Below are 27,931 nucleotides of genomic sequence, written 5' to 3'. Positions count from 1 at the left end.
TTGGGGTAATAAGCAAATAATTGAACTATTTTTGATAATTTAGATGCCCGAATGGACATTCTGCTTAATTTTTCCCTAATTTGAATGTTAGGTTGGCATTGCCTATTGTAATCTAAAAGTTATGTTGCTCAGATATCCTGAAAATGTTGTCATATTCATATTATATTCTACAAATATGCATATTTTTTGAAGGATCAAATAACAAAGGTGACAACAATTTTGAAGTATCTGAACAACATGACGGAAGAGTAGGTTGCACATTCTCACTTTTTAGTGGATTTCACTCTCCTTTTGCAAGGCAGAATGAGTGTAAAACAAACGAGCTCCTCAGTTGTCCCTTCATTTCCACATATAGCTCTGGTCTACGACCGAAAGCATCAGAAATTGGAACGATATAAACATCTTGACAACTTCATCATCGGAGCTTCTTTTTTTCTTTTCTTAGTTCCAATGTTATATTAAACCCTCCAAACAAAGGTATATAATGTAGGAACTTCTCCAAATGACAGAAAAGGAGTTGAAAATGATGCATCTCGAATTATGAAATCAGTTTCTTCAATCTAGCATTTCCAAATATTGGATAAAATTGTTTTTCTTACGTTGTAGTTGATTGTAAAACTTTTGCTGTACCTTTGATTATGGAAGAACATGTGAGCGAAATATGAGGGGATAGGTGCAGCAAAGTCCACTACTCCAACACACAGAAAGCAACGGTCCCTGCTTAAACTTGTCATGAAATGAGAAGGCTATTGGCTTGGGGTTATCTCCAGGACCCCTAATGAACCCAACCAAAGATGCTGAAATCAGTGGACTTCTTCTGACATCGTATATTGCTATGAGACCCCTGTACAAGTCATCCCCATCTCGATAAGACAAGGCTAGACGTTCTCCTGAAGCATCCCATGCTATCTTATCTATTCCTCGACTGCCAGTCAAGGACACTATCTCTGGCAACTCAACGGGTATAAGATGTGCATCTAGGGACGGTGGCCTGGTTGCAAAGTGAATGGAACCCAAGGTTGAAGATTCAGAGAAAGCAACTAGTATTCTGCTACCATCAGGATCCCAAACTGCTCCCATGACAAAACCATTTGTTGAGGACCATGGTTCTGATGTCCATGTATTAGTCTCCCAGAGATAGAATGTCCCATCAAATTTCGCAGAGAAGAAATAGTCTCCTGACGGGGACCATCTCAATAAAGATATGCCCCCTAAGCCACGTCGAATAGGTGTTCCCACTCCTTGAGCAACATCCCAAATGATGAATGAAGAACTCTCAAATGAAGCTGATGCCAAATACTTCCCATTTGGGTTCCAGGAAAGTGCAGTAATTTGTTCATGATCAGGACTTAGAAGGAAGTCCACAAGAGTCCATTTAGTTCCTGAGCCTCTAGAGAGAGTACCCAATGTGACACCTGATCTCACTGAAGCTGTATTGCCTGGAAATGAAGCAGCCCAAATGCAAATTCCACCCTTGCAGGCCACAGCAAGTGCCCTCCCACCATTTGGCCGCCATGACAGACTTCTAACATCTTTTTGGGAGTCATTGATCAAAATGCAAGGACTCCCTCCTTCAGAATCTTCATAATCACGAATTGTCACCTGATGTTGTCCTGAAATAAAGGCTAATATATGTTTGTGCTGGTGCCAATCAAGGACATGGAAATCAACATCTTGTAACAATTTTACATCAATGGGGTGAAAAAAGTGCTTCAGCGAACCAGTAGAGACTGCCTGCAATGCTGTCCAAAGTAGGCCACTCTTCCTCTGGTCGGCACCTTGTTCAGAGCTCAGTGCACTCAACAAATTTTCTGATTGAAAAGGAACTGGACTGAATATAATTCCAAGAACCTTGCCATAGGTTTCCTTAGCTGCATCATCAGAGAGTTCATCTGCAGTAATGAGGTCTCGATTGATCTCGCAGATGGTAACTGCACCTGGTTGAGGAAATGACAGCATTTTTTTTCAAGCAAGAGACAGAGATACGGTTTATGGTTTATGTTTAGTGTTGATTCCTGCCAGCTCTTCACCTTTTCTAAACATGCCTTGCGGAATGGAAGACTGGAAAAAAATCATCAGAGCTTTAAGCACAAAAACATCATGCCAACTCAAAAGGCAGACCATAGAAAACCCAGAGAATAGGGTTAACCAATTAAAGTAAAAGATGCAGAAAGAAAACAATCCAAGAGAAAAAAAATTGTATGGCCAAAGTATACCTTGCTAGCTATGTCATGACCAAGAATGGGAATTGTTTTGAGGAAGAAAACTAGAGTGGTGGCCTTAGATGAATTTAAATGGATAAACATGGGCAGTGAGGAATAAGCCTTACACCAATGCAACAATACAGAAAGCAGTTAAAGTAAGAACCAGGTTTACTGATCATACCAGCAGAAAATATGTAGCATTAAGAAGCAGGGAACAGGGTCCTGGTTAACTGACAGAAGTCTAGTGCGCAGAAGCCTTCAGAGTTTCAACAAAATATACAGAAATAAGAGGAACACACAAGAAACCTTTTTATTTTTTTGGATCTGTAACTTCGTATACTTCTCACAAATAGTACATAGGTTGTACTGAAAACCATATTTACAAAATTTACTTCAAAATCATGCTAACTCCTACTTAAATTGAATCTAGAACATCAATTATGGAGATAGTGTCATTTGAATATATTTGATTACACCAAAAACATAGTAACAAAAGGCAGTTTAGCTTAATCTTTTGCATACTATTCTCTATGCAGACACGAAACCCTTTTTATGCAATGGAACTTCTGAAAGAGATTTAACTCTCAACAGTCAACACTACTCAAAGATGAAGCTAAAAGAAATTATACCCATGGAACAAAATCAGAGGCAATATACAAGAGTGAAGCCCAGACCTTATTCAACTATAGCAATCCAGATTCAGTGCACCACGACAAGGTATGATATTATGCAATACACAAAAATAGAGGACATACACTAGTTCCAAATGTCTTTGGTGCTCAGTATGCTCTAGAGAATTAGCTCGTATGACATCCTCAATAATTTCCGAAGCCAGTCAAGTTAGTTCAGTTACTACCGAAGCAAATAGGTTTTTGTGGATTTATATGTTCTAAACCTTGAATTCTATTGAAAATTATGGCAACAACTGTCTATGACAAATTTCAAACTCTCAATTAGAGTAAAGAAGCCAAGAATTGCAACAATCATGAGAAATTCATCCCATTAGACATTAGGGGAAGTACACACGTATTGAGATGCATTGCAATATAAAAGACAGATTTACAATCAATAAACAGCAGCCTATATGGGTTCCATTTAACACATCAGTACCTTATATTAACCCTTCAAGAAATTCTTGAGCTATTAATCTAGATGCCACGGCGAGAGACAGCAAGGAGCCTTGACACAACAATATAAATCATCCTTTGGTGACTTGTTGTGACAGATTTGAGGTCTGGATTAACCTATTTCTAGAAGTAGAAGGGAAGGCTATGTACAGTAGGTATACATAAACTCTCCCTCTACCCCACATTAATTCTGAAGCATTTTGAGTACAGGGTAAGCCCTAATCTAAGATACCCAAACATGACTACAAGGTCTCCCTTCATCAGAATATTTCAGACGTCAAGGGATAAGAACAACACAATGCCAAGAAAACAGGCACCTATTGAGCATTGGCCAACTGATTAAACCCATAATGCAAGTGCTACTTTCGTTTTAGCTAGTATTCAATGAGCATTGATGCAAAACCTATTTGTAGTACAGATTTCAAGGGATAATCCAAAATACAAAGCAGATTTAAGTATTAGCATTTCTGGTAATTCAAAAAACTCAGAAGACACTAATAACGTAAATGCCTAAACACGAGGAGAAAAAGAAATCACAAATGATGATCAGGATAAAAGGAACACACACAAAAAAAAAAAAAACAGAAACATGAAACATTAATTAGATTAGAAACAGTTTATTGCACCTACCTGTGCTTTGTTCTTATTCAGTAATTTTAACTTATCAACGATTAAGTTGATATAGAAATTAATCGATAAACGTCAAACAACCCCTCAATCTTGAAGGTAATGCTCGTGAAATCTTAGTCTACCTGAACTTTTGATACCCCACCTTGTAATCCCCTACCCAAATATTATTTTCTTAAATCAGAAACTTAAGATAATTGAAACACATTGTAGAGACTAATCAAGATAAAAGAGTTCATTAGCCGGAAGTAATTTATACAATCATATATGAATTGCAAACTTCAATCCCAAATTCACTCCGACAAGAACGTACTGCATTATATATTTGTATATTGAAAAGATAAAAGAAAGTTCGAACCTTTAATAAGAAAACTGGCTCTTTAACCAGCCAGCAATCAACATACCCAAATGCTATAAATTTTTAGAACTGATTACAAACCAAAAATTGTGGTGAGTGGTTATGGCTGCAGCTACAGCAAAACTTAATAGCTAGGGCTTTATCTCTGTGAGAACGAGCTCCTAACCCTAAGATATAATATTACTTATAAATTTAATTGAACACTAAACAACAGAAGCGCTCCCACTGTACTGACCGGGGTTCCATTCCCCGTATGCTCAACAACCTTGTTTTCCTCTTTCTTTCAAATTAAGGTGTTGTATTTCTCTAGGTTTTAATTTATGGAAAAGGGTTATATTCATACTTGCACATATGCATGTAAATTTATTCCATTTAAAAAAAAATTAATTTAATTATTATATCCAACTTAATATTATACCCACCCATCTAACTCATAAAATTAAGATAAAAGGATCAAAAATACTCCTCAATTTTCATCTATTAGTTGACTTTGCATTTACCCTCGTCATTTACAAACTTATCACACATAAAACTCGATTGGATAGAAAGTCTCAAATCAACTAAAATTATCCAATTTTCTCTTTTAATTCAAACTCAACCCATTAAACAAAATAAACTTATACTAAATTAAAAAACCCAAAACCCATATCTCCAATCTTCTTCATCTCCTCCTTTCATTAAAATCCAACTACAAATTTGTGATGACCCTTTTAGGGTCTGTTTGGAAAGTCACCTGGTAATTAGAATTAATATAATTACTAGGGTAGTAATTACTAGCCTAGTAATTACACAACTAATTAATTATGATGACTTGTTTGTTTGCCACAGTGTAATTACAATTGCACTGTTTGGTTGCACAAAAATAATTACAAGGTTATATTAAATTTTAAAAATAAAAGTTAATTATCTAAACTTAAAATTTATATTAGACAAATAAGGACCTTTATAAATGATATTAAATTAAATATTAATTAATAAACATATGCTCTTAACTAATATTATAAAAAATAATTTATTTATATTTTTTAAATCAGTATATTTTAATTAATTTAATCAAAAAAACTAAAAGTATAAGATTTTTATGAACATCATGAAATGTATGTTTGAAAAAATGTTAATATTATAAATAGGAAAAAGGCATAAATTCCCCCTGAAGAATTACCGAAAAGTCAGTTACATACTTAAACTATCATGGCGACCTATTACACACATAAACTACTTAAAAGTGAATTTATTACCCCCCTAAACGTATAACACCACTCTCATAGTATGTGGTGTATTACATTCGCTTCCACGTGGCGCCATGTCAGTGCCACGTCAGAAATTATAATTTTTTATATTTTTTTTCTTTTCTTTTTTTTATTAATTAACTTTTCTTTCATTAACTATATTTTATACTAATTAAATTCTAATTAATAATTAACTATTCATTCAATTTTTTATATTTGCTTTCTTTTCTTTTCTTTATTAATTTACTTTTCTTTTATTAACTATATTTTATACTAATTAGCTTCTAATTAACTATTAACCACCCATCCAATTTTTTATATTTCTTTTCTTTTCTTTATTAATTATTTTTTCTTTTATTAACTATATTTTATACTAATTAACTCATAATTAATTATTAACTACCCACCTGATTTTTTATATTTTTTTCTTTTCTTTTATTTATTAATTAACTTTTTTTATTAACTATATTTTATATTAATTAAATCATAATTAATTATTAACCACTCATCCGACTCCCCCCCTCCAAACCCCAATCGCCTTCTCCACCAAAATATGGAGAAGAATTCTTCTTCTTCTTAATGAGTTTTGAAAGAAAAAAAATCAAGACTCAAAATGGGGAGTAAATAGAGGTGGGTGTAAAGAAGAAGAGGGTATGTGGGTGTGAAAAAAAAGGACGTGGGGGGTGGGTGATTTTGTTTTTAATTTTTTTTTACTTTAATGGATTTTGAAAGAAAAAAAAATCAAGATTCAAAATGGGAGTTAATGGAGGTGGGTGTGAAAAAGAGGAGGGTAGGTGGGTGTGAAGAAGAAAGGATATGGGGGTGGGGTGATTTTGTTTTTTTAATTTTTTTTACTCTTCAGAATTTCTGACACACTGCTCCTTTTTTTCCACATCAGTTGTAGGGGGTAATAATTTCACTTTTAGGTAATTTAGGTGTGTAATAAATCGCCATGATAGTTTAAGTGTGTAACTGACTTTTTGGTATAACTTTAGAGGGGAATTTATGTTTTTTTCCATTATAAATATAATGTCATAAAATTATTAAAACATTTGACAAAGAATAATCTATCAAGTTTAACTAAAAAATAAATAGTTTACAATGTGAAATATCAAGTCAATACTACTAAAACGAATGAAATTGAAAATATGACATAAATTCTAAATTCAAACACAAAAAATTTAACATAATACTCATATATCAAATTTTAACAACGTACATAAATATGATTTTAAAAATTAGAATACTAACAAAATTATGTAAATAAAAAAATAATAAAATAAATAAATAATATGAAAAATTGCATGGTATCACATGAAAAAGTAAAGGTTGAGAATGAGAAGCAAATAAAATATAAATAATAATAAAATAAAACATATATTTTTAAAAACTATTAGACTAACAAAAATACTTTTTAAAAAAAAATAGAAATAAAAAAATTAATTAAAATGAAAAAATATAAATATAAATAAAAGAAGAATTTTAAAAAGTTTCATGTAATTACATGGTATAATTACACCAATTTTTTATCCTTTCTTAGTAAGAGGGAGACGGGTTTTCGTAAGTTGAGAGTAGGATCGTGGAACATAGGGTTGCTTACAGGAAAGTTCATAGAGCTAGTGAAGAGTCTTAAGAGGAGAAAGATTAATATATTATGTGTTCAAGAGACTAGATAGGTAGGTTCCAAAGCTCGTAACGTGGATGAATTTAAATTATGGTACTCAGGAGGCTCAAGAGATAGGAATGGAGTAGGTAGTCTAGTTGACGCGGATCTTAGGGAGTGTGTGATAGAGGTGAAGAGGATCAGTGATAGGATGATCTTTATTAAGCTAGTTGTAGGCAGGATTTTTGTGAACATTGTTAGTGCGTATGCACCCCATGTGGGTTTGGATGAAGAAGTCAAAAGGCTCTTTTGGGAGAATTTGAATGCAGTAGTAAGAGGTATACATAGTACTGAAAAGATTTTCATTGGTGAAGATTTCAATGGTCATATCATTACAACTTCAAATGGTTTTGACGATGTCCATGAAGACTTTGGTTTTGAGGAAAGGAATGGAGGCGGGGTTTCTCTCTTGGAGTTTGCCAAAGCTTTTGAGTTGGTTATTGCTAATTCGTATTTTTTAAAGAGGGATAATCAATTGGTCACCTTTAGTAGTACAATAGCTAGGACTCAGATTGACTACTTACTCCTCCAAAAGGGTGATAGAGGCCTTTGTAAGGATTGCAAGGTTATTCTGAGTGAAAATATTACCACCCAACATAAGTTTTTGGTAATGGACTTGGAGATTAAGAGAGATAGAAAAAAAAAACCTTTATGATTGACCGAGGATTAGATGGAGGATCCTAACTCCCGCCTTTTCTCGGGAGATGGGGGAAAAGTTGAATGGTTTAGAGGCCTAGAGTAATAGCGGCGATGTGAACAATATATTGGACATGACAGTTGGTTGTATTAGAAAAGCAGTTACCGAGGTTCTTTGGGTATCGAGAGGAATCTTTGGTGGTCGTTAAGGAGATTGGTGGTGGAATGGAGAAGTACAAAGCAAAGTGAAAGCCAAGAAGGTTACCTATACAGAGTGGTTGGAGTGCGTGTATGAGGAGGAGAAGAATATGCTTAAAGATATCTATAAGAAGGCAAAGACGGAAGCAAAGTCGGCAGTCACTAGTGTTAAGACGGTAGCTTTTGAACGCTTATATGTCGAGTTAGGGGAAAAAGATGGGGATAAGAGATTGTATAGACTCGCCAAAGCGAGAGAGAGAAAATCACGCGATCTGGATCTAGTAAAGTGCATCAAGGACGAGGAAGGTGAAGTGTTACTGGATGAGACCTCTATCAAGCAAGGTGGAAAACTTACTTCCACAGACTCCTAAAGGCATTGTACTGGGTGATTTGGCTTATTCTCATAGTCTTCGAGACTTTGGGTACTGCAGGTGTTTTAAGGTTGAGGAGGTTAAACGTGTTGTTAGAAGGATGAGGAGGGTGAGAGCAACAGGGCCCGATGAGATTCCGGTGGACTTTTGGAAGAGCACTGATAAGGCAGGTTTGGAATAGTTGACTAAGTTGTTTAATGTTATTTTAAAGACTGCTAAGATGTCTGATGAATGGAGGTGGAGTACTATGGTTCCATTGTACAAGAACAGGGGTGATATCTAAAACTGTAATAATTACAGAGGTATCAACTACTAAGCCACACTATGAAGATTTGGGAGAGAGTGGTTGAGATGAGGGTGAGGAGAGGAGTGTCAATCTTAGAGAACCAGTTTGGATTCATGCCGGAGCGATCGACTACTGAAGCAATCCATCTTATATAGATACTGGTGGATAAATTTAGAGAAAGAAAAAGGGATCTCCATATGGTGTTCATTGACCTTGAAAAGGCTTATGACAAAATTCTTAGGGATATTCTCTGGAGGTGTCTAGAGGTTAAAGGTGTCCCATGGTGTATATTAGGGCGATAAAGGATATGTATGCTGGAGCCAAACTCGGGTTATAATGATGGAAGGTGACTCCAAGCATTTTCCTGTTGAGGTGGAACTACATCAAGGATCTATGTTGAGCCCTTTTCTTTTTGCCTTGGTGATAGATGAGCTGACACGGTCTATTCAGGAGGAGGTTCCATAGTGTATGCTAGTTGCGGACGACACAGTTTTGATTGATGAGACTTGGGATGAAGTTAATAATAGGTTGGAGGTTTGAAGGCAAACGCTGGAGTCCAAATTTAGTGTTGCAATGGATGAAGAGGATAGGGAAGTCAGGCTTGTCACCCAACTTATACCCAAGACAGAAGCTTTAAATATCTTGGATCCATCATCCAGAGTAGTGGAGACATCGATGATGATGTCACATACCGCATTGGGGAAACATGGTTGAATGGAGGATAGCCTCTGGAGTCCTGTGTGATAAGAAAGTACCACATAAACTTAAAGGTAAGTTCTACAGAATGGTAGTTAGACCGAAGTTGTTATATGGAGTGGAATGCTGAATAGTAAAGAACTCTCATGTTTAGAAGATGCATGTTGCTGAGATGAGGATGTTGAGATGGATGTGTGGACACACTTGGAGTGATAAGATCAGGAATGAGGTTATTCAAGAGAAGATAGAAGTTGCATCCGTGGCTGACAAGATGAGAGAAGCGAGACTAAGATGGTTTGGGCATGTGTAGAGGAGGGGTGTCGATGCCCAGTTAGGAGGTGCGAGCGGTTGGATTTGGGAGCTATGCGGAGGGATAGGAATAGACCGAAAAAGTATTGGAGAGAAGTGATTAGACAAGATATAGCGCTACTCCATATCACCGAGGACATGACCTTAGATAGAAAAGAGTGGAGGTCACGAATTAGGGTAGAAGGCTAGTAGGGATAGAATTATGTCTTGCCGTGTGTCAGTTAGGGCGGTCGTAGGTCTAGGCGTTTCTTTATAGTTGTGTTGCTATTGCATTTGATTATCGTAGTAATTTGCTATAGTTATTGTTCTTGTCTTGTAAATTTTGCATTGCATCTTACTTTATTTTTTTAATATTTTATTTATTTATTTATTTATTTTTCATTATGCTATATATATATATTATCTTTTTTCCTCATACTTAGAATTGTGACTTTTGAGCCGAGGATCTTTCGGAAATAGCATCTCTACCTCCATGAGGTAGTGATAAAGTCTGCGTAGATCCTACCCTCCCTAGACCCCACTTGTGGAATTTCACTGGGTATGTTGTTGTTATTGTTGTTGTAATTACTCCCCTTCAATTATACCCAATTCTTCTTTTATCAAGTAATTATTTGGTCTATCAAACATGTCAAAGAGTGTAATTATACTAAATCTCAATTATATTGTGGTTTTTCAAACATGCCCTTCAGGAATTGACAAAAAGAAGACAAAATTATGGAGTGGGAAAAACAGCAGCCACCGGTTTCAGCACCGGCGGAGGAATTGAACGGAGCAGTAAGTGGTGGTGGAATGCAGGGCAGTCTTAACCCCTAGGCCACTAAATCCATTACTTGAGGTTCCATATTTTTTGGGGGGCCCAATTTAAAAACAATACTTATCGAAATGGTTAGCTCCATCTATAAATCTTTTGCATCCAAATTCGAATAATTCAATGGATTGGAATGAATTTTTTTATGTACTTCTAATTTTATTTTTAAAAAAAGGGTAACAAGTAAAGTGTCGTTAATTTCCACTTTCCTAGGTGAATGAATAATTTTTGGGAATAGTTTCCTTATGTGGGAAATTGTACTTCCTTATTTATTTCCTAATAATTTGAGCCCATATTATTATTTACCTTATATTCATTTTTTTATTCACTATTTTTTTAATTATTTTTTTTCAATATTGAACTCTCTCCTACAAAACTTATTGAATTAATGTAGTTTACAAGTTACAAAAGAACAAAATATGCTTTTTCATGTCTTTTTCAAAATTTTAAGAAGTGTAACAAGCCAACAAGCAATTATTATATTGAAGGAACACAATACTATTTCGATATCGTTATATCAATTTATCAAATTCTTGAACCAAGTTTTATTATTCTAACTTTATTTTATAGTTTTTCTTGAGAATTTGTTATTGTCGATATTCTTATTAGTTCATAAGTATATATATTCTTGTTTTAGTTATTATTAAAATTTAGTCAATTTAAATATGTCAACTAGAAAATATGATTTCGATTTTAAAAAAGAAAGAAAAAGAGAAAATTTGAACAATTAAAATAATCAAAAAAAGGAGCACTTGTTAGATTTTTAACAAATAATAAAAATCTTGAATCGAAAAATATGGGAGGATGTTCTTCAAATGAACAAGTCAATAATAGGGTTGAGTTCAGGGGCGGACCTACCATAGGTCAAGTGGGTTCATATGAACCCACTTTGTCGGAAAATAGCATTGTATATATGTATATTTAATCAGTTTTTGAACTTTTATAGATATTTATTAAATTTACACCCCACTAAAATAAGTGCAATGCTAGCGTAGTGATGAAGTGGGTTCAAATTAAGTCAAATGACCCAAGTTTGAAACTGGTTGTCAACATTTCAGCTTTTTTTTAAAATTATTTCTGGATGTTTGCTTTTTGTATATTTATTTTTTATATTTTGAATCTACTTGATAAAATTTCTGGGTCCGCCACTGATTGAGTTAGATGGTGATAACATATAAGAAAAAAATCTAGAAGAAGTTGATAAAAAATATGACATATCCCCAATAATCAAGAACTCCCAAATAAATTAAATAGTTGCATTCCTAAAAAATAAATAAATGTGAGGATCTTCTTTTTTTAAAAAAAAACTAAATAAATAAATATTAGGGCCCCTCTATAATGATTGGCTTTAGGCCCCCAATCTCGTTGAGTCGGTCCTGATGGGATGTTTGTGAAAGTGATGACGGATGAGGAAATGGAAGTTTTAAGGAAGCAAATCGATGTTTATGCTACCATTTGTGAACAACTTGTTGATTTGCTCAAATCCATGATTTCATCTCTTTCTGTTTCTTCATCATCTTGTTCTTCTTATGTTTTTTGGCTTGTTTGTTTTTGGTCTTTTTTTCCTCGTGGAATTTAACCTAAGAGAAAATAAAAAAGGAAATCGTTTTAAAATTCTTACATTTTCTGCTACTTGGTAAAACGAATTGATTCAAATAGTTCTATTTAACTTAAATGTCTCAAAAATTTAAAGTCTTGTGTTTCCTTTGGGTAAAGAATTTCATTCTATTGATTCCTTGTGATTTTCAAAGTTTTTAATCTCTTTTCTTTTGGTATAGAATCTCATTTGATTCTTTATTTTTATTTCTTACTCTTCCCATCCAATTATAGTTCTTTATGTTTTCACTCTTTAAGAGTCCTGTAAAACAATGGGCAGCCAACCCAATGCACTAAGAATTTTAATGGAGGAAGGAGATGAAGAAGATTGGAGATATGGGTTTTTTAATTTGATATGAGTTTATTTAGTTTAGTAGGTTGGATTTGGATTAAAAGAGAAAAAATTGGGCAATTTTAATTGAAATTGGGTATAATGATTAAATTAAAAAAAAATTAATGGAATAAATATATATATCATGTAGGTACGCCACGTAGGCGCCATGTAGGATATAATAAAAGTGGACATAAGGCTTAACGGTTCAAAGGCAAATATCTATCTAAAGTTGAATGACAGGGACAAATATATCATAAAATTATGACCAAGGACAAATATAACCCTTTTCAGAGAATATAGGGGCAAATATGACCCTTTTCCCTTTAATTTATATTCATAACTTTTAACACATCAAGAAAATATAATTATTTCTTTTCTCTATGTTTTGCCTTTAACATTAATTAGAATTCTTTAAACCATTTCTCAAGATCCAATATTAAACATAAATTAATATGGGTATTAAGGAGATAATGTAGAAGTACCCTTCTATAACTGAAATCTCAGGGACACATGTTAACTTAAATAGGTCTTATGACCCCTTCAAACTCTTTTTTCAATATTTTCGTGCACTTTTTGTACTATGTGGCACCTTCAACCATGTCAATTGGCAGCATTGTACAACACGTGTGCGCCGCAAGTGTAAATATTTTTATTTTTTTAAAATCTTCTTATTTTCTTTATATTTTATTAAAAATTAAGTTAATATACATAAATTTTTTTTAAAAAAACCATTCTGCCTTGTATTTAAACTTTTTTTCTTCATTTTTTTTACCTTCATTCTTTTTTTTCTTTTGATTTTATTTATTCTTTTTATGTTCTTTGTCTTTTATTTTGATTTGATTTCAAGTTTAATTTCAAATTCTTTGTATTTAAAAGAAATTAATTTTGGACGGATATCAAAATAAGTGAAAATAATCAAATAAAAAATTAAAACGTTAAAATTAAAGGACACTTTTTATTTTATTTTTTAAAAAGTACACAGAATTTTTTAAAAATAATTAAAAGTGAAAAAATAAGAAATTAATGAAAGAGAAAAAAAATAAAAGTTTAAAGTGAGGAAGAAATTAAAATAAATATTTTACAAAGAATGAAATGAAAAGACACATATGTCCTTTTTAAAAAAGGACATCTGTCCAATTATTTCGCTCATCACTTACCTTCAAGAGAATGGGCACTCTCTATGTCACGTCAATATTTAGGGTGTATCAGAAAGAGGAGCGTAGTTGAAAAGTGTTGATAAGCTTAAAAGCTATCAGTCATATCGCTTAAGTCATAATAGTCCCATTCTTGTTTCATGCCTAAGATACTCATATTTTATGTCAAATAGCTTCAAATAGAGTGTGACTTATGTTCAAATCTATATCAGTCGTACGCTATGAATCCATGTCAGCTAACTAAGATACTCAGACCTTATTAGCTCTTCATATTCAGATGTATCACGTGAATCATGCCCATGATTCTTTTCCTAGAAAGTTATGAGAAATTTTGATGAAAGCCTTTGAGGTAATAGCCCTCATATCATTTCAGATTCAACACATATATACCATGTGTTTTAATGTTTTAGATTCTACATTTATGTTTGTGCCTTGTATCTTTTGATTCGCGATTATGACTTTGATAGTAAGTTCAGTCCAGAAAGGATAGGTGAGATGTTCTCCCATTTTTTCTTCTTTAGTTTGACTTTATTTGAGGACGAATTAACCCAAGGAGGAGATATTGTAACACCCTAAAATATTTTAAGCTAAGACCCTAACTATTCTTCGTATGTGTATAGGGTCGTATTGGCTGATTCAATATTGTCCATAGGTGTTAAGCTCAAATTCTAAGTGTGAAAAGTGTTTTTGATATGAATTAGGGTCGTAAGGAACCTGTCACGCCCCGGGAGGGTACCCTAGACGTAACCGGCACTCAGAAACCATTTCTGGCTCCCAAGCGAACCACATAGACTGATCACACATCCGTTCATTCAATCAATCAGCGGAAGACAAAAAAAATAAAGAGAATATTCGGTGCGCAACTCAAAACATCGATCTAACTCAAAGAATAAAGGCCATGAGCCAACAAATCAACTCTAATATTTGTCATTAAAAATAGTTTGACAAGAATAATGTAAGGAAAGAAATACTCAATCGACCCTTCACTATCTAGTCTATGAAGCCTCTATCACTACTATCTAATTGGTGCCAATGACATGTTCATGGCTACTTCAAATAAAAATGGAAAAGGCTAACTCGACGCAAGATTTCAAAAGCGGTGTCCTCCGAATGTAGGGAAGGACTCACCAATACGCTGAGTGTGTATAGATCCTCAATGGTGCTCCTATTGACGATCTCTTAAACTTTTCTCTGCATCATGAAACGATGTAGGTCCAAATGGACGTCAGTACATGGAATGTACGAGTATGTAATATGGCAGAATGAAACATACCTCAAGGAAGAATAACGTTGGTTCAAATATCTCCGAATCAGAAAGATAAGAGAGACTCAAATAAGGCGTCATAAGTCTAAAGTAAGAATACATTTTTAGACAAAGACCAATCACACATCATACAATCCAATACAATCATATACAATACAGTTCAATTAAATTGTATACCATCCAATTCAATCCAATCATATACCATCGGTTCAATTCGGTCATATACGATCCGATCCAATCCAATCATATACCTTTCCATCGTACACTATCTAATCACATATCATATAATCCAATCCATCACACATCACCTAATCCAATCATATAAAATCAACTCAACAATCAACTCAAAGGACTCAACTCAATAACTATGCAAATTAAATTATGCAATGTTTTACAATTCAACTCAATCATCTACAATCACATTCAAACCAATCATATCAAGCACAATCCATTCAATTGGGAGTTTCTCTAACCGACAACCATCACTATATGAGTGAGTGATAGTACAACAAGCCGACGTTGTTGCCACGTTCGTTCATACCTTGCCAGGGTATGAACGAATCAACCAATCATGGATCCAATCCAACCAAGTCCTATAATATCAGGACAATAAAATGGGAAGCATCTGACTTTAACGGTTTCATCCCCTCCTACGTTTGGCGACGTAGTTTATTGGTTCGAGTATGGACTATACTCTTACCCAATTCGGTGCTCGATACTCCTCCCAAGACTCAATATGCTCATATCTATCAAGTGAGTAAAATACTCAAAATACTCATTTAGTCTCATTGGACTCTTTCAAATCAACTCATTTAGTCTCATTGGACTCTTTTCAAAACTCAAATCAAATCTGGCCTCATTGGACCTTCTTTCAAATCGACTCATCTCAAATCATCAAACTCTTCTCTTTAAATTGATACCATCTCAACTCAATGGATGTAGAAAATATTATATGCATTTAAAATATAATTCCAACTCCTCAACTCTACCTCAAAATAGACATTTTTATGTAAAAATATTCAACTCATTTATACTCAAAATACTCATGTTCAAAATAATTAAAAGACTTTTCAAACTCAACTCATGCTTAAACTCTTTTTAAATCATAGATGAAATAATTACTCTTTAAACTCAAAATAGTGTATAAATAATTTATGCAAAAATGGTTTCAAAAATCATTTATTTTCAAAATGCTCATAAGACTCCAACCACATCAAATTAGGTAAATCACATATCACATAATCACATTAGACTCCAATCCACTTCATCACACAACATCCTCATCAACATAACCTCTTCATTCACATCATCATCAAATATCATCATTTACATCGTAACCAAACATCATCATCATATATCATCATTCACACCATTATCAAACATCACCATCCACGTCATTATCAAATACTATTATCACATCGATCATCAAACATTTACTCCACAATCCTTATTTTAGTCTTATGTTCAATTTATAGAAACAAAGGGCATTCTTAACTATCCAATTCATTCTTTTCATTCCAATCAATACACATGTACACAAAACCATCCATCTCAACTCAAGACAAAATATGACCAAAGAAATCTCATCTTGGGTTTATGTGAATGAAACATGAATCCATACTCTCAACAAAACTCAACTCAAAAATATCGTCAACATCTATAAATCTATATACAAAGGTACATTCGTAGTCAATAATTATAAAAGATAACTATTTAGTAACTCAAGTCATTAAAAACATCAATCAACCAAAGGTAGCTAAAAACATTCTATAGTTTAGGAAAACTTTCAAGAAAAAACTTCTTAGAAGGTTCAACTCTTTCACAAATCCTATCCAACACATCTATGGGCATATGGAAGAACTCAATCCATATTTTAGGTTAGCCTTACATACCTTGTGAAGACTTTGAAGAGACCTAGTTGTTGGGTCTTCAATGGGAGACTTGAATCCTTGAAACTCTTGAAGGCACCCTTTGTTGGAGATGGATTTGGGGAAGAAGAAGAAAAAGAGAGGGAAAATTTCTAGGGCTTTTTAGAGAGAGAGAAAAGCTGAAAATAATGGTCCAAAATGCTCAAGGATGGTGTATATATAATTTGGAAAAAGTCCAAGTTGCCCCCCTTCAAAAATCTGGAAAGTTGGGCAAAAGTCTTGCTGGCACTATAGTGGCGCGTCGCGCCACTGCAGCGCCAAGTCAAAATAGGCTTAAAACCCTGTACATCTAATAGTGGTGCGTCGCGCCAAGCCCCAAACTACTGAGGCTGTTTTCTGGCGCTATAGTGGCGTGGGGCAAACTGGAGCGCCAAGCCTAAATTTCGCCCAGGCCTGAATATTCCTACAGTACTAGTCCGTAGTAAAATGGCCATAACTGTTCACTCCGAACTCCAAAAATTGCAATATTAGTGGCGTTGGAAAGAAGACTCGAAGACCTTTAATTTGGTAGGTTGTGGGCCACCAAGTTCTTTATATCCTAGGAGATATGGTCTTTTGAAGTTGAACCTTATACTAACTCATCCAAAAACTTAATCGATTGGAGTTCTTTGGACTCGATTTGGTGTTAGAGATCCCTTATGACCCCTAAACACATCTAAACACTTCAAATACTTAGGAATTAATCCTAACTCATGTGCAGAATTACAAGTCCTCCAGTCCGAGTCTACCCACATGTGGAGAAAGGTTTGAGTCTTTGCGGAAAAAAATCTGGGGTGTTACAGAACCTCTAGTACTAAGTCGAGTTCAAAGATCCTCTACCTATTAAGTTTTTGAATAAAAAATACAAGGGTCAGCTTCAAGCGAACTGTTACGTCCTGAGAGGATACCCTAGATGTGACCGTCACTCGAAGACCATTGCTGGTCCCCAAGCGAACCACTTGGTCTAATCACGCATCCATTCAATATAAATCAACCAGCAGAAGTTTAAAATAAGGAATTAATTTAGTGGGCAACTCAAATCATCAATCTAAATCAAGGAATAAAGGCCATGGGCCAATAAATCGAACTCCAATCTATGTCATTAAAAATAGTTTGACAAGAATAATTCAAGGAAAGAAAATACGCAATTGACCCATCATTATCTAGTCTATGAAGCCTCTATCACTGCTATCTAATTGGTGCCAATGACATGTTCATGGCTACCTCAAATCAAAATGAAAAGGGCTAACTCGATGCAAGAATAACATAAGTTGTGTCCTCCGAATGTAGGAGAGGACTCACCAATACGCTGAGCGTGTATAGATCCTCAATAGTGCTATTATTTACGATCTCTTAAACATGTCTCTGCATCATGAAACAATGCAGGTCCAAATGGACGTTAGTACATGGAATGTACAAGTATGTAATATGACAGAATGAAACATAGCTCAAGGAAAAGTAACGTTGGTTCAAATATCTCAACTCAGAAAGATAAGAGAAACTCAATCAAAGTGTCATAAGTCTAAAGTAAGAACACAGTTAGGCAGAGACCAATCATAAACCATTCAATTCAGTCTAATCATGTACGATATAATTCAATTAAATCATTCAATCCAATCCAATCATATACAATCAACTCAACAATCGGGTCAAAGGACTCAACTCAATAAATATGCACATTAGAACTTAGAAATATTATATAATCCAACTCAATCATCAACAATCCCAATCAAACCAATCATATCAAACACAATCCACTCAATTTAGAAGTTTCTCTAACCGACAACAATCTTACCACCTATAAGTAGGTGATGCATAATGAGACACGTCATTGCCACGCTCGTCCATACCTTACCATGGCATGAACGGATCAACCAATCATGGATTCTATTAATCAGTCAAGTCCTATCATTTCAGGACAATAAAATGGGAAACATCCGAATTTAACGGTTCGATCCCATGAGAAGCATCCGACTTTAACGGTTCAATCCCTTCCTACGTTGGTAGCGTAGTTTATGGGATTCGAGTATAGACTATACTCTTACACAATTCGGTACTCGATACTCCTCCCAAGACTCAATATGCACATATCTATCAAGTGGGTAAAATATTCAAAATACTCATTTAGTCTCTTAGGACTTAGTTTCAAATCAACTCATTTAGTAGGGGTGAAAAATGAAAAAACTCTAAAAATAAAGACTAAAAAAAGTCAAAATCTAAGAAGGAGATAACAAAGAGGATCAGGCGCCAAAAGGCGTATCAATCATAAAAAGTACAAATTCAGTGTAACGCTCAAGGAGAGATTAAATCACTTTTATCCCAAATAAATATCCTACCCATCCTTAAGTCTACATTACAAGTCAATAACAAGCCCTACATGATCTCATTCCAAATATTCTCACATTAGTGGAGACTTTACATGCAAACCAAGCATATGGTATCACAATTGTATGTGTTGAACATTCTTGAGAGTGTGAGTGCACTTTGCAAAATGTCTTCAAATCATACACTTCAGATATGTGTGAAATAAGACTTTCTTTATTGTGAGGGCACTTGAAACATGAGGATTGGTATAATTCTAAACCTTTGTTGGAAGCAAGATAAAAAATATCTTGTCGACACTTAAGTATGTTTGAGGTACTACTTGAAGCTATAGGAATTACCTTGAAGTCAATCTCAGTTATAATAAAGAAAATGAGAAATATTTCTATGCAATCCTAACTGTTTACCAATTGTAGTCAAAATTTGACTATCTCTTTACATTCTCTAAAAAAAATTCATTTGTCCTTTGAAATTGGATGGTTTTCTCTAAATAATATGACATCAGGCTAATCCTATCGGTGTGAGATGTTTATTTTACTTCATTGGATTGTCCATATCAAAAGGGTAGCATATCTCGTGTTTTTAAGATGAAAATATTTCAAGGAAAATATTTTTCCATTTCATTATGCTCATATTACACATTGTCTATTGATGGTCTTGTTTCAGATTTTGCATTATTCATCATCCACAGGTTGAAACTACATTTGACCTGATTCCTGCACCAATAGGATATGTAAGCGCCACAATGGCTTGGTCGTGTTCCCCGTAAGATTTTCATTTTCTCCCTTACAATGAAAACTGAGACAAACTTTTTGAGAAGATCTCAAAAATTCACTAGAAGATACTATCTCCAGCAAGTCAAGATTGAAGATCATATTGGTATATGCATCTGGGACAGAATTTTTGAAAAAATATCAAAAATACATAAAAATATCAAAATTCTTTTTTCAGCAGCTCGAGATTTGTCAAAAGATATAACTGGGACAGAAAATTTGAGAAAGATCTTAAAAATTTTGTCAAAAATTGTCAGAAGTTCGAAATCAACTTCAAATGATCTCCAACATTGTTAGAATGAATCAAACACAAATTTAATATGCAAGCCACCGATACCTCATATAAACTTCCATCAAAGACATGAGTCCCAACAAATACAAATTGTTTAAGAAAAAATGAGGTAACATGTGAAAGCATCAAGATGATGACACTTTCACAATTATCGAGCCATCCGCCTCGTTACAATGGACAATCATTCAAATCATCCAAGAGGATGATATTGCATATTCATTGCCAAAAGGACCATTTCATTTTCATTGCATTATCAAGAGGGTCATGCATCATTCAAATCATCCAAGAGGATGACATTGCATATTCATTGCCAAAAGGACCATTTCATTACATTACATTGCTGAAAGAGCCATTATCATATCATTTCCAAGAGGGTCATTATCATATCATTGCCGAGAGGGGCATTTCATTACATTGCATTGCCGAGAGGGACATTGTCATATCATTGCCAAAAGGGTCATTATCATATCATTGTCGAGAGGGTCATTTTATTACATTGCATTGCCAAGAGGGTTGTACATCATTCAAATCATCCAAGAGGATGACATTGCATATTCATTGCCAAGAGGGCCATTTCACTGCATTGCATTGTCGAGAGGACCATTATCATATCATTTCCAAGAGGGTCATTATCATATCATTGTCGAGAGGGCCATTTCATTACATTGCATTGCCAAGAGGGTCGTACATCATTCAAATTATCAAAGAAGATAATATTTGCATATTTATTTGCCGAGAGGGCCATTTCATTAAATTGCATTACCGAGAGGGCCATTATTATATCATTGCCAAGAGAGCCATTATCATATCATTGTCGAGAGGTCCATTTCATTACATTGCATTGCCGAGAGGGATATTTTATTACATTGCATTGTCAAAAGGGTCGTGCATCATTCCAATCATTCAAGAGGATGACATTTGCATATTTATTTGTCGAAGGTCCATTTCATTATATTGCATTGCCAAGAGGGTCGTGCATCATTCAAATCATCCAAGAGGATGACATTTGCATATTTATTTGTTGAGAGGGTCATTGTATATCGATCTCCTCGAAGAGAAACATCAGCATTTTCCAGCGTTGTAAACGCATAAAGGGCATACGTAAGGCGCATCAAATATCAGAGAAGATTTGAAGTGCAACTTAAAAATGGATCATTATCCTACCGACGGAGCAACATATATCCTATCAATGCATCATATTTATTTGTCGTATTGATGGACATGCAACGTCATCCTACCAATGGATCATCATTCGTCCTATCGATGGACCAACATATCCTACTAATGAATTTTCATTCGTCCTACCAATGGACACGCATTTATATCCTATTAATGGATCTTCATTTGTTCTATCGATAGACAGATAGTTATTTTGTCAAAATATTCTACCGATAAATCACCTTCATTTGTCCTATCAATGGACATGCCATCATATTCTGTTGATGTATCACCTTCATTCGTCCTATCGATGGACATACGACATCATCCTACTGATAGATCTTTATTCGTCTTATTGTTGGACATGTATTTATATCTTATCGATGGATCATTCTCACATGTCCTACCAATGGAGATGCATTCATTTTGCGAAATATCCTATTGATGGATATTGTTTTATCCTTTCAACGAACTCACACCACGCTTCAACAATCAGATGGAGGTTGTCGGAATATATGACTTTGAAGCACCAAGACAACAACATATCCACAAGAGTATGCGAAAAAGATGACAAAAAGTATCGTAAGAGATGCTACATTTTCTTTAATTTTATTTTTACGAAAGAATTTTATCTTAATTTTTTCAAGAACATCCTAGAGGGTGCGTTCTCAATTCAACCACAAGTAAGGATCACGTCAGCAAGGATGCAATATAATGTGGAACTTTCAATCAAACCACACCCTTATCTGAAGGTCATGAGTACGATTAAAATTGGATTGGTCAATTTTTCTTGTCCATGATCTTTTTCATCGATCCTATCCAAAAAAGAGACAGCTGTTGACACCCAATTTTGGCTTGACTTTATAAAATTAATACTTTTAATTTTTATTTTTGTTAAATAGTTCAAAAGTGTATTTTTACAATCTTAAATCAATTTTATCGATAATTATCCTTATATTAGGATTTTATCAGTTTATTTTTTTAAAATTTTAGTTACATGTCATTTGTTATATTTGTTTATATATATTTTCGTATTTTTAGCACAGTCTAGTAATATATTAAAATACAGATAAATATTAAATTTTCCCACAATTATACCTACCCACTAATCACATAAATTTTTTTCACAATTTTACTTACCCCACAAATCACACAAATGTTTTCCACAATTTTACCTACCCTGCTAATCACACAAATTTTTTCCACAATTTTACCTACCCCGCTAATCACACAATTTTTTCCATAATTTTACCTATCCCACTAATCACACAAAGTTTTTCCACAATTTTACTTATCCCACTAATCATACACAATTTTCTACACCTATATAACCATTTTCAAACTCTTTTTCTCTCTCTCTTCTCTTATTCTTCCTAAAAAAATACACCCATCAACAACTAGAACAAAAGTCAACATCTATACACTATAATTTTCTACACCTATATAACTATTTTCAAACTCACTCTCTCTCTCTCCTCTCTTATTCTTCCTAAAAAATACACCCACCAACAACTACAACAAAAGTCCAACACCCCTATATACACTACAATTTTCTACACCTATATAATCATTTTCAAACTCTCTCTCTCTCCTCTTTTATTCTTCCTAAAAAACCACACTCATTAACAACTACACCAAAATTCCAACACCTCTACACTACAATTTCCTACACCTATGCAACCATTTTCAAACTCTTTCTCTCTCATCTCTAATTCTTCCTAAAAAAACACTTATAATATTTATTCTTTTTCTCCACTCTCTCCCTCACCCTCACTATAAATAACACCAATTTTAACTCTTCTTCACTTTTATCTCTCTCCTTCACATTTCTCTATTAAAACCAACCAACAACCACTAAAATTCTCTTCCTTTCCAGCCAAACACACTTTATTTTTGGTGAGGTTTGAGCTTTCACTCCCAAATCTAACTATACATAAATGTTGCTTCACTTTGTTTTATGATTTTTTTGTTCTTGTTGCTATGTTTTGTTGAATTTCCACATATATTTTGTTCCGTTTCAGATCTGGATGAAGGGGTTCAAACTCCAGACATTATTTTCTGTGTTTTCATGTTCTCCGATCATTATTCATGATTCTCCGTTAAGTTTTTATTTACTATTTTTGTTCGGGTCATTTTTAGTTAATTTAGACGTCTTTAATGTGATTATTTTATCTCAATTTTGTTTGTTTCATTTTTAAACTATTTGCAAGTCCCATGGCCAAATGAAAAAATCTCTCCGTCGATTTTTGAGGCCTTCCCATTTTAAAAGACGAAAATTTAGTTTAAGTTTATATATGTTATATTGTTTGAACGGACTAATTTATATTTTTATTTAGTTATAACTTTTGTTAATGGACTGATTTTAGAATTTCTTCTTTTTTTAATGAATTGTCTAGTTATAGAGAATTAGTTTTATTTTGTTTTATGTAAAGTGATATACATAGTGGGTAAAATTATTAATTAATTCATAATTTTATATATATGATATTTTTATTGATACACGTTTATTGTATCATTGTTTGTTCTTGCTTTTTTATACTTACTACTATTATTTTTCATATTGTTAGATTATTTATTAAAGGGTTTTAAATTATTATTATTTTTATTGTCCTACCATTAATGATATATGTATATTTTATTGCTATGATTAATTTTGGGTTGAGCCACTTTGGTTATTGCTCTATATTTACGGAATTATTTACCTTTGGAAATTTTTATTTAAATCAAGCGTGAATATATATTATATTTTTGTTAGTTAAAATTGACCAATGAAAAAATTTCTCCATCGATTTTTGAGATCTCTCCATTTTAACAGACGAAAATTTTAGTTTAAGTTTATATTACATATTATATATTACAAATTAAAATTGGTCGATGAAGAAATTACTGTCGATTTTCAAGGCCTCCCAAGTTCATGAGACGAGTTTTATTTTGTATTACTAATATTATTATTATTATTATCTATTTATTATTAACACATTTACGAAATGTCTATACAAGTGTTGGAGCACAAATCAACTGATATGCAGTCCATGTATATTTGATATACAAGAAAATTGGTGGCTGTATACGCTGATATACAGTGTATATACAGCTGTGATATATAATAGAATTCGGCCAAAAGCTCAAAACGCAGGTGACCCAACAACTTAGTCCAGATGTTCAGAAACTAAGTGTTTGACAATATTTTTATGTGTTATTTATTGTTTATTTATATTGGTTCGAGTTGTAATAATTTATTTACTTATTTTATTTATGCTTGTTTCGATATTAATTTTAATTTGTTTTAACTTAATTAGATTCCCCTAAAGATAAACCAATTCATGTTAATTTACTCTTTAAATGATTTTTTACCTTTACTTAGTCATTTGATAAACTTTTTACTTTTTTTTATACATATGTATATTATTTTTAAATGTTTAAGTTTGATCATTTTTCTAAAAAAATAATAATTTTAAAGTCTTCGTGTTCTTTTAAATTAATATTTTCAAAAGTTAGTCAAATAATTTTTCAAATCGTCGGATAGCCCGGCGTTAGCGGCCACTTTGAATGCTTAACACCTTCTCAAAGTGGAAATAAGAACTTCATACCCTTTTCTCTGTTTTTTTAACACTTAAATCTGTTTCTCTTAAATTAAGTTTTCTTAATTTTTTGGCGACTCTTCTTTTTCTAAAATTAATTTTTTCTCTATAAAATAAAATTAATTTTAAACCATCTTTTTCCGACATAACATATCATGTTATCAACTTTAATGATTAATGATGCTTTCAGATAAAATATCTTATTTATCAGTTTTATCATAATTTTTGAGCTACTTAGTATTATTCAATAGTATCAGATTATTACTGTTTCAATTAATTGCATGTTTTTCATTGGGAATTTACTTAGCACCAAACAAGCCTAGAGATAAAGGCTCCCCCATTAGTTGAGGCATAAGGCTTTTAGTAGCAATTTCTAAATCCTAGAACAATGTGCCATCACAGGTTAAAAAGGGGTCTCATGTCAGTTGAGGCCGACTTCTTAGTCTTTGCAGACATTAGCTTAGTGGATCCACATTTGCTCAAGTTAGCCTTTATACTCTGACAAAGTATATTGGGCCCTTATTATGGAGATTATACATCAAACTCCATGTAGTAGCTCACATGGTTTTATGTCTGTTTTAGTATCTCCCACAGTTCAGTCTTTCAGTTATTACATAACCAAGCATTCAGTTATTTCAGTACAATATTTTATCAGAATTTCATGTTATTTACTTAGTCAATGCATCAATATATCTGTACAGTTCAGCATGCTTAGTATTATGTTTATCATGCATATCCTACATACTCAATATATTCAAAATACTGACCGCATACTTTATGCCTTTATTGTTTTATAATATAGGCTTAGAAGTTCAACACTCAAGCTGCAGTTAGTACGGATTCCAATCAGCTTAGCAATAATATTTTGGTGAGTCCTTATCTTTCATTCAGTATTGTTATTTTCAGTTTTTAGACACTTAGAGTTAGCTGGGGGATTTTCCTAGCAACTAAACTTAGTAGAGGTTTTCAGACAATCAATTTAGATTTAGCTTATATTAAATTAGGTATTTGTATATTTAATCTTAGCAGACTATTTATCAATTTAGTTTCTGCATAGTGTTATCTTCAGTATTATTTTTTGTAATTCTTAGTATCATGCAGATTATGAGATTAGCTTGATGTCATTTATGGCTCTAAGCACCGTGTGTCGCGGCTCAAGTCATGACATAAGTTTAGTTGTGTGAGTGAACAAAATGGTGTTATGTGATCATCGCATTTATTTGTTCTAATTAGAGCTGTCAAAATGGGTTGGCCTAACCCAACACAATCCAACCCTAAAGGGCTAACGAGTTAAATGGGTTAGGACGGGCTGACCCTTTTAAATAAATGGCCTATCAAATAGCAGTCCAACCCAGCCCTAAGTGGGCTACTGGTTTGTTATGTAGAAAAAATACGGTTTAAAATTAATTTTAATATTTTAGAGAAAAATAATTAATTATAGAAAAGAAGAGTCGCCACTTAATTTTTTAAAAAAATTAAGAAAGCTTAATTTAAAAGACCATAACAGATTTAAGTCTTAAAAATTAAGAAAAAAAGATACGAGGTTCTTATTTCCACTTTGAGAAGGTGTTAAGCGTTCAAAGTGTCCGCTAACGCACGGTTATCCGACGATTTAAAAAATTATTTGACTAACTTTTGAAAATATTAATTTAAAAGGAAATGAAGACTTTAATATTATTATTTTTTTAGAAAAAATGATCAAACTTAAACATTAAAAATAATATACATGTGTATATAAAAAAAGGTAAAAGTTTATCAAATGAGTAAGTAAAGGCAGAAAATCATTTAAAAGTAAATTAACATGAATTGGTTTATCTTCAGGAGAATCTAATTAAGTTAAAAAAAATAAAATTAATATCTAAGAAAGCATAAATAGCATAAGTAAATAAATTATTACAACCCGAATCATTATAAATAAACAATATATAGCACATGAAAATATGGCCTGACACTTAGTACTGTATATATGTTGTATATAGTGTATACAATATTATTTCTGTATATCGAACTGTATACACATAGTATACCACCTGTTTGTTTTCTGTATCTATTGTATATCACTGTATATCAGACTATATATATATATATATATATTATATATCAGTGTATACAATAATATTTTCTTATATATCGGACTGTATAGATACTGTATATCAGTGTATACGACACCGTTTTCCACCTCTATTCCATCTATACAACTCAAACGATATATATTAGCTTCTTTTCCATGTATCAACTTTTCAGTAATTCGAACAAGATGATAGGAGACTCAAAACTCAATGATATGCAAGGATGGAGTCCAAAGATGGACTCGAATTGATATTACATGCACCAAAATAAAATTACATAAGCATTTACTCATTTTAAGGTAAACCAAGAAATATATCATGATATTTTAAGTTATCAAATTGATGGGCATGCTAAAAGTGACTAACAACATGCATATATGTAGACAAAGAAAAGGAAAGAAGAAATATATTCAAGTAACGAAAGAACACAGATTTAATATATACGCTATACTAGCTCAAATTTTAAAGAAAAAATTAAATCAATTAGGCCATGAAAGTTCTAATTAAATAACAACTTTAAGCATATTTTTGTTAACTAAATCATGTTAAAAGAAGAAATTGAAAACATGAAAATCTATATTGTCAAAGAAAACTATTTGAAAAAATAATGAACAAAACTAAGAGCTTTCATGAAATAATCCTAACACATGCTAGCTATCTAATTCTAACACATGCTAACTATAAAAAATTTCTATCATTAATCTAATTATTTTTAATACATGCTAACTAAAAAAAAAAGACTACGAATCAACTAAATATAAAACATGAAATAATTAAATAAAATAAAATTGAGAAAAGATTTTATCTCTTTCTGGGCAGCGAGACTGAAGACGAGCGGAAGACAACTTCACCGCCACCTAAGAGCTTGATGAAACTCTAATCCACAAAAAAAATTAAAAATTTAAACTCGAACCTTCGTGGGTTTGATGTTATAAGAACACTGTTCTTAGCCTAAATTTCGACTTCAAT

The 27,931-nt window shown here is 33.0% G+C and overlaps 2 protein-coding genes across 2 annotated transcripts; one reads left to right on the top strand and one right to left on the bottom strand.

Annotated features, from left to right (window-relative positions):
- Positions 1-9: 9 nt before the first annotated feature.
- Positions 10-4,606, bottom strand: LOC129889045 (aladin). Its single transcript, XM_055964154.1, has 2 exons — positions 4,317-4,606; positions 10-2,061 (listed from the first exon to the last, which is right to left on the bottom strand). The coding sequence occupies exon 2, from the start codon at positions 1,957-1,959 to the stop codon at positions 637-639; it is 1,323 nt and encodes a 440-aa protein (XP_055820129.1). The 5' UTR covers positions 1,960-2,061; positions 4,317-4,606; the 3' UTR covers positions 10-636.
- A 1,692-nt stretch (positions 4,607-6,298) lies between these two features.
- Positions 6,299-8,093, top strand: LOC129890480 (uncharacterized). The gene is made up of 3 exons (XM_055966025.1): positions 6,299-6,335; positions 7,271-7,773; positions 7,986-8,093. The coding sequence occupies exons 1-3, from the start codon at positions 6,299-6,301 to the stop codon at positions 8,091-8,093; spliced, it is 648 nt and encodes a 215-aa protein (XP_055822000.1).
- Positions 8,094-27,931: the final 19,838 nt, after the last annotated feature.

The sequence above is a fragment of the Solanum dulcamara genome, chromosome 5 (genome assembly GCF_947179165.1).
Source record: "Solanum dulcamara chromosome 5, daSolDulc1.2, whole genome shotgun sequence".
Taxonomy (NCBI): Eukaryota; Viridiplantae; Streptophyta; class Magnoliopsida; order Solanales; family Solanaceae; genus Solanum; species Solanum dulcamara.
The sequence above is the reverse complement of the archived record's forward strand: the minus strand, read 5'-3'. Positions and strand labels throughout refer to the sequence as shown.

Bases quoted from the DNA above. Each gene is read 5' to 3' on its own strand.
- LOC129890480 (XM_055966025.1), top strand. From the start codon at position 6,299: ATGGGAGTTAATGGAGGTGGGTGTGAAAAAGAGGAGG. The intron at 6,336-7,270 runs GTAGGTGGGTGT...TATGGTACTCAG, and splicing joins TGGGTGTGAAAAAGAGGAGG to GAGGCTCAAGAGATAGGAAT. The intron at 7,774-7,985 runs GTTATTCTGAGT...TGGACATGACAG, and splicing joins GCCTTTGTAAGGATTGCAAG to TTGGTTGTATTAGAAAAGCA.
- LOC129889045 (XM_055964154.1), bottom strand. From the start codon at position 1,959: ATGCTGTCATTTCCTCAACCAGGTGCAGTTACCATCTGCGAGATCAAT.